We start from the raw sequence: 8,108 nt of genomic DNA on the forward strand, positions 1-8,108 counted from the left end.
GCTGTGTCTGCAGGAGCCCTCCAGCCAGTCTCACCAGAAGCTGAACTGCCACTGTCTCCCCTCACCCTGGCAACCCTTTTGAAGTGGCATCAAAGGCCCAGTTTTGTCCCCTTGCTTTCACACGATGCACCGTGGGGAAGAGCCTTCCCGGCACCTCTCACAAGGTGATGCCAAAAGGCCCAGTTCACTGCCTAACTGCTCGCATTCTCCTTTTATCTTTGCAACCAGAAGGACTCGTTACCCCAATTCACCTCCCCGGGGTTAATGTTCGTGAGAGCCTCAAAGTTCTTGAGGTGACTGAAATGTCATCTCCAAACAAAACAACGCTCCGCAGTGAGACCTCACAGGTGCCAGCGGTCGTGGCGTGGGTTCAGCTGGGCTGCCCAAACAGCCGCTTTGCCGGCGAGCTCTAAAGCTGTGGGGTTTTGTTTTATTTAGGCTCTTATCACAGGTGGGTTTTCCCGCCCTGGCCCGTGCAGCGATCGCTTCCTGCACGCGCCCGGGGCAGCAACGGCCGCAGCAGCCGCGTTTGAAGTCCCGATGGCAGCAACCCGTCCCACCGCCGGGCGCACAAACCGGGCTTCAACCTACAGAAAACGGCTATCACTGAGCGGGTCTGAGCCCTGAGTGGGTACGGGGAGGCCAAAGCTGCTGTGAGTGGAGTTTGTCAGAGTTTCAAATGTGTGAATGTCCTTAAATAACCTACATCGCCCGGAGAAATAAGCCAACTGTCACACCCAGTTCTGGATTCCACATTAACAACCTCCTTCCGCAGCGTTAAACTTTGCCCTTGAGGACTTTTGTTTAACTTCTTAATTTGAAAAACAGATAGGGAGGGTGCACAGCCCCGGCTTTCTGCGCGAGCTGAAAGGTCCCATTGTTGGGGCAGGAGATGTGCAGGTAGAAGCAAATGGAACAAGTTTGGGTTGGATTGTCGTTCTGGTTGGAAACACGTGAGCGGTGCTCGCGGCGAGGCTGGGGGTGAGGGACGGCGTGCAGGAAGGCTGGTTTGAGGAGGTTTCCATAAACAATGGGCCTGTTCCTGGGCTCCTGACTCAGGCAGAAACTGCTGCAGGAGTCGATGAGGCACTTTGTTAAATATCCAGAATCACTGAATGTTTCATTGCTGTTCTTCCCGTAGAAAGGAGCTGATTGTCAGGAGTGGCTGGAGGATTTTTGTGTGTCTCTGCTATCTCCAGGAGTGCATAAGAAACAAAAAGACCTGCACTATCAGAGAACCGTAATTGCCATCTCAGACTTCCTGTTTAGGATTCAGTCAAGTAGATATTGTTTATGGATCATAAAACCTTACTACTGTGAGGATTCTCAAATACGAGTTTCAACTTTCATGGTGCTGTAAATTAGGGGTGGGGGGGAAAAGTGTGATAATACTCCTCAGAGAACAGTAAAATAGAGCTCTGCAATGGTTAAATGGAATTTTATAAGCACATTCAGTGTGGAACTGTTTTGCATTACATGAGTTGAATACCTTAGAGATGACACACATCTGCAGGCACTTTATTAAATCCTTAGTCAGCACTTTTCAACCTGATGAGATTACTTCTTCATTTGACTGGAGAAAGGGAAGCAAAGATCTCGTACCGGACTGCAGAATTCTTTCTGATGTTTCACCTTGAGCACTGGAGAAGGACAGCGAGATGCTGGGCAGGACAATACAGACTCATAGTTGCACTAACTGTGTGGCAGCAATTTTACTGAGCTGGACCTTTAGCTCCAGTGGGTGCATTTAGCTGTAACTCGCTGAGAGAACAGTACTGCAAAGTAAATAGAAGGGAAATAAAACACCAGCTCTTTTATGAAAAAGCACGGAGATAATATCATCCTGACCGTACTGTGATAGGGCCCATGATTTAAATGGAGATTTTAAATTAAGAAAGGCAACACCGCCTTCTCCGAGTGGGTGCAGTCGGATAGGTTACAGAACTGCAGGGATGAAATGGGTGAGGTGCTGAGACATTAAGCAGCACTCTAAAGCAAGGCACAAAATACTTCAGCCATCTAAATGTAGGGATCCAGGCTTCTTTTTTTTTTTCCATTCTAAGCTCCCTAATCATGCAAAAAAAACCCTTGATAGGTCCCAGCTATCGGGTCTCCAAGTGCCTAATACGCTTCCTAGACGTTTTCATTTGAGACCGGAGGTCTCCTCTCCCTAGCAGAGAAGTTTCACAGGTGCTCCAGAGGAACAATGGTGCTCTTCAGCCCTAATCCTGCAAGACTTAGACGTGTATAGGAGGCTTGAGGGGGATATGAGATCTTAATATTAAAATGATTAGCAGAAAAAGGAGGATCATTCTGTGTGTGCGCTTCAGCTGTAAGATGCTCTAAATTAAACCGGTGTCCCGGGAGCGGTGCTGGTGGGATCTGCTGGGTAAATGCGCGCTCTGTCTCGCTGTTCTGCTGCCTCAGCCCATAAAACATCTCATCCAAGTGGGGCTGCAGGAGCAGGCGGAGCGGGACGCAGCTGTTGGCGGAGCGCTCCGAGTTTGGGTCCCGTAAAAGCAGCTTTTCACTCCAGGCCATGCAGAGCCCCGGCAAGGAAGTTTTGAAAGAAGTGTGCGGTTTGGTTTGGGTCTCTCCTGTAAGGGTTAAGTTTTTCATTGGTATTAAGGCCGAGCAGTGTCTGCAGGAGTCATATTGACACCCTAGTGCATGGTAACTCTACTCCTTTATTGACATGTTGCTAGTCAGGAGCACAATAGCGCTCTGTGTCTGCAAATCATTGCTAAAATCATCTCAAGAAAAAAAAAAAAGTTTGAAAGCCCAACGCGAGACAAAGGCCCCAGAGCTGCACTGCGCCGCTCAAAACTCCCGAGTCAGCAACTTCTATTGATTAAAAACTAACCTTTAAAGTAACTCGCAGAGTGTGTGGTTAGCATTTAAATTTAAACATGTCATGAGTTGATTTGTGTTACTGAATACCAACTCCGAAGGAGTTACATTCACATCAGATTTTTTTTTTTCTAATTCCCTTAAGCAGCTAAAGTATTTCATGAAATGTCAATAGGGCAGGGGGGAAAAAAAAGGTGTTTTGGAGGGAGGGGACTCGCGCCCAGCCTCGCCGTTTCTTTTCCCATGCAAATAGTCACCCCAAAAAGAAAAGTGTGGGGAGCGACACACAATAATTAGACCTTTGTCTAACTTTCCCAAGTGCCAGAGAAAGACAGATTAATTAAATATACAACAGTGTTGGTTTTTGGAGTGGGGGTCTCTCTTGCTGTGGAGGTCATAAATTAGGCAGAATAAATAGTTCAGTGTGTTGGGAGCGGGGCTCGACGTCAGCGCGGCTGGCGGCGGTGGGAGGGCGCAGCGCCGCGCTTGCGGATGGCGGTCACGTCTGGGGCTGTCTGGTTGCCCTTAGCAACGAGACATGATGTAACACCGGGATGAACTTGAACTTGGGGGACTTGAAAAGGGAACAATAGACCAGAGCAATCAATAAAGCCTATTTCAGTGAAGGATTACAGAGCCGCTCTGGGGTAACCTTGTCTGCGAGGCGCGGGGTGAATAGCGAGATGCGTGAAGGAGCGCGGGGCGGCGGGGGACGGACCGACGGAGCGGCCGGGGCGGCCGGACACACGGACCGAGGGGCGGGGGGCGGGGCCGCAGGCGGGGGGGGGGGGGGGGGGCGGCGGAGCCCGGCGGGCCACGGGACCCCAGCGCCGCCAGCCCCGGCCCCGCGCGGCCCCACCTCCGCAACCTCTGCGCTTCCTTTATTTTTTTCTTTTTTTTTTTTCTTTTTCTTTTTTCCTGGCTTTTTTTTTTTAAAGAAAAAAAAAATCAGCTTTTGAAACGAGGGAGGAGTGGCGAGGGCAGCGGCTCCCGCCACCGGCGGGCCATGTGCCGGGCCAGCGGGCACGGAGCAGCCGGACAGCGGAGATGGGAACCATCGCCTGGAACTGTTCAACCCCTCCACTCCACGGCCTCGCAGCCTTTAGCCCTTCCACTCCGTCACCTCGCAGTTTTAACCCCTCTATTCCATCGCCTCTAAAGTTTTAACCTCTACTCCATCAGCTCTGAGTTTTAACTTCTCTGCTCCATCACTTCACAGTGTTCAGCTCTTCTACTCCATCACTTGGCAGTGTCCAGCCCCTCTACCCCATCTCCTCTCAATCTTTACCCCCTCTGCTCCATCACCTCAGTCTTAACCCCCCTAACTCTCATGCTGTCTCAGTCTGTAACCCCTCAACTCCATCACCTCAGTCTGTAACCCCTCTTCTCCTTTACTTTGCAGTTTTAACCCCTCTGCTCCCTCCCTTCTTGGACTTTACCCCCGTCCTCTCCTCTGGGCAGTGCCACCGTTCCCAGTCTGGCCAAAAACTGTCCCACTCAATCAAAAAGCATGAGGGACAAGCCTGAAAAGTTTGGAAAAGCTGGGAGCTGGCAGTAGCCGGAGGTGCTGGTGGTGGTTGGAGATGTCTCCAGCACAGCACAGCCCACACTCCACGTCCCTGCACCCACCTAAAAATCAGTAGGGCCCCGCAGTCAGGGAGGAGAACGGGACTTGGCTCCGCTTCACGAACCCTGCCAGAACTTTCCTCTGTTTATAAACTTTACATATGAGAACTATTTCGTTTAATTGCAGCCTGAGTAAGTCTAAATATAAAATCTGTAGGCAATAGATGGAGCCGATATGGGACCGGTGTGTTTGTATTCAGAAGGGCGAGCAGAGGAAGAGTTAGTTAATGAGGTGTATTGGAAGCAGGACAACTTCTCCAATCCTGCTATTTATTTTACCGGTTCCTACCTCCATGGCAAGACCACATAATCTCCAAGTCCCACATGAAACTTGCCTCAGAGTCTTCCGTAAATGTTCATAAGTCCTCCCTGAGCTGATTGTGCTATCAATCACGTCAGGGGCCGAAAAGGAGCGGAGGAAACACTTGGTAAAACTTGTCATCGGTCCGTGCGCGCGCACGGACGCACCTCATATATTACAGGAGCCCCAGCAAAAAACGGGGGGTATCAGCAACGGCTCTTTAATACCTGAGTCTTTCTTGTCGTATTACTTTACTGCAGGCTGAATAGTTGCTGCTTGTTGGTGTATTCCCACAGCAATATGTCATTGCCAAGGAGCATCCCCCCGCGCGCACGGTCCCAGGGCCTAACACTGCTCTCATTCATGGCAGGTTCAGGTTGGGCTGACCCTGCCGGGGCCGGGATGGGCTCTCCCCGGTGCAGTGGCACTGCCCCGGCTCCAGCAGAGCCCACTCCAGCTTCCCAACTGTGTTTATTTTCCTACGGAGGAGAGAAATTGCTTTCTGTGCTCCGGGCATCTGTGCCGTTGGGTTAAGGACGGTATTGTTGTGGGGCTGAATTCCCTGGGAATTCCCTCCTTATGGGAAAAAGAAGAAAAAGGAAAAAAAAAAATATTTTCCCAAAGAAAAGCTATTAGTTGAGACCCACGTTTTGTTTTGAAACACAAGTATGGGCAGAGGTATGGGACATTTTCACTGATCCACTTTCTCCCAGATTTGCTTTATCCTGGCTTTTCTGTAGCGATCCACATTTCTCCTAAGAAAACAGCCCTGTTGTTGAATTTCTGTGCATCTGTTCCAGCGAGACAGTTGAAGCAGGGCAGTATAAAGCAACAGATGCTTATGCTGGCACATGCCTAAATACCCAAGAAAACCCCGACTGCAGGGTGATAAATGGCACAGAGAGGCGAATGTGTATCGCCTTTTCAGGGGATTAGACAAAAGTGAACTGGAGGGATCTTCAAGCCATCATCTATTAAAAAGATTGATAACTTGTAACGTGACATGACCCCCGCGTTCATCTGTAGCTATGTCCAGCGACTGTCGGCGAGGAAAAAAAATATATTGATTTGTACAGTATTTTTAATTAAGCTTTGTAATTAGGTCAATTCGTCACGGTCTCAATTAGCCCCCCTCTTGGCGGAGGAGGCTGGCGGCCGTGCCCGGAGCCCTTGGGGAAGCGGCAAGAGCGGGCGGCCGGGGCTGACGCTTCTGCTTTCTCTTTTTGCAGTCCTGGTACCTGGGATAAAAGTCTCCGCTTCCCACCACGCACCGGACAGACCACCAGACCCCTTCCCACCTCTGTAACACGGAAGCAGCAGCAACGCAGCGCAGCGACTTCACATCGGCGGAAGGGGAGGCGAGCAGACACCGACAGCAAACTCGTACATGGAAATGGCAAACGTTATGGTTGAATGGCAAAGGCCGTAACTTTCTCTCGAGATTTGATTTTAATTTTTCTTTTTTTTTTATTTTTTTTTTTTTTAGACAACTTTAGGACTGTTGTAATTTCTCATATGGTGCTGGAAATGGTTGGGCTTCATAACTTTTGAAGTGTTTCATTGGTAGTGTAAGCGTTAGGTGACACTGAGTAGAACTAGCCTCTGCTGCTGCTTACCAACTCGCTGTTGTAACACACTTTCCATATGGAGCCTAACTGTTTTACAGTATCCTCATCGGATTTTCCCATACAGGTGTGAGACTTCTTGAGAAATCATGAAACACACTTAAACTATAACTTTTGTAGTAGCTGAATTCTGCAATATATAACTTACCGGACAGACATAGAGCATGTTTTTTTTTTTTCTGTAACATATCGGGGAACAGTCGGCACTTAGAGATGTAACATGAACCATAAGAGCATTGTCAACAATTTTTTTCCACTCGATTGCAGAGCGATTTAAAACATCAAACTACTACTATTCACTAAAAAAAAAAAGAAAAAAAAGAAAAAAGTTTGAAATGCTGCACTTACATTTAAAAAAAAAACATTTTTCAACAATTTTCAACAATTACACAAAAATTCACGCAGAAATGGGGAAGTTGGTCTGTTTTGACAGAAACTGACAGGAATCAATCAAAACAATCGAATTTTGAATTGAGTAAAGTGCAATTTCATTGGATAGCTAAATATCTTTGTAAGATAGAGATTGTTGAAAATTCTATTTTTGTTTTCCAAGTCCTTCCACCCCAGGACTCTAAATTATTGGGGTAAAAAACAGCCTTGCAAGAAAAAGGGGAGCTATTTTTGCTTTTTATGTTTTTTATTGTTGAACTTGTATCCCTTTAAAACTGAAGGAAAATTAAAAAAAAAAAACAAATCTAATGGTGCTTTTACCACAATATGTTAACTACATTAAATGCTAATTAATCATTTTCTGTTATCAAAGCACATAACTAAAATGAAATCATAATATCTGTTAATTTTATAAGCTAAAAGTCACTATAATGGATTATGCCAATTCTGACAAATTTTACGTGTTTCCGGCAATATAGGGTTTATCACTTCTCAAACACCTTGGGAATAAGAGAGAACGGTCCAGAAAGTAAAACACCTTTGTGTCCCTGAACTGGTACATTTTCTGGACTGTGAAGAAATCATTACAGAAACGAACGATGCTGATCTTCTTACAACTTATGCCAGTTCAAAGCAAGGGCACTTGCTGAAGAAGAAAAAAAAGAAAAAAAACAGACAAATCCCCAAACGTCCTGTATCTTATGTACAAAAAAAAGGAAAAAAAAAGAAAAAAAAAAGAGTGCAAGTGATTTTTTCTATCAGACAGCGGAGCACCCCTTTGCTTCACATGCAACTTTAAGAAGGTTTCCTATACTATACATATATATACGTTCTGGTTGGCAAGTCCAGCTAATCAGAGAAAGTCTCTGCATGTTCTAGTGTTAGTAACTAATTTTTATATAGTTAATGTAGGGTAAAGTAGAGTGCATTAAGACACAATATTGTAATCCCTATTCCAGGCACTTGCCTTTAAACTATGTTTGTTCGACCCTTCAGAAGGGTTTCTACTACTGTCCTATACAATCAAGTAACTGAAATTCTTGGGAAGACACTTTGCTCCTCATCTTTTCCCTGAAACGATGTTTTGTTTTGTTTTCTTAATTTGCACGAAACAAAAAAAAAAAAAAATTCCATATCAATGTGCCTTGCCCTGGATAGCGATTATTTGTGGAATTGTTGCACATGTTCCTATATTGAAAGGGGTTTTTCCCTAGTCAAGCATTTGGAGACACTTTTTGTAAATGTGACTTTTATGTCAGCCATTGTCAGTTCCAACATCTAGAATTAAATAGGATGTTAGTTGTTCCGCAGATAGG

General features: G+C 46.4%; 1 protein-coding gene across 12 annotated transcripts in view; it reads left to right on the forward strand.

Annotated features, from left to right (window-relative positions):
• The window catches only part of NFIA (nuclear factor I A), a 241,295-nt gene extending 234,696 nt beyond the window's left edge, over positions 1-6,599 (forward strand). For 9 of the 12 annotated variants that reach the window (XM_039711714.1, XM_039711715.1, XM_039711720.1 and 6 more), the window contains one exon: positions 6,007-6,174. In XM_039711714.1, coding sequence (XP_039567648.1) covers positions 6,007-6,024 — 18 coding nt within the window. In that variant the 3' untranslated portion in view covers positions 6,025-6,174. Of the gene's footprint in view, positions 1-6,006 lie in introns of all 12 variants that reach the window. The other 3 variants (XM_039711716.1, XM_039711721.1, XM_039711727.1) reach the window with 1 other exon arrangement.
• Positions 6,600-8,108: the final 1,509 nt, after the last annotated feature.

Source organism: Passer montanus, unplaced genomic scaffold (assembly GCF_014805655.1).
Source record: "Passer montanus isolate IOZ18808 unplaced genomic scaffold, ASM1480565v1 scaffold25, whole genome shotgun sequence".
NCBI lineage: Eukaryota > Metazoa > Chordata > Aves > Passeriformes > Passeridae > Passer > Passer montanus.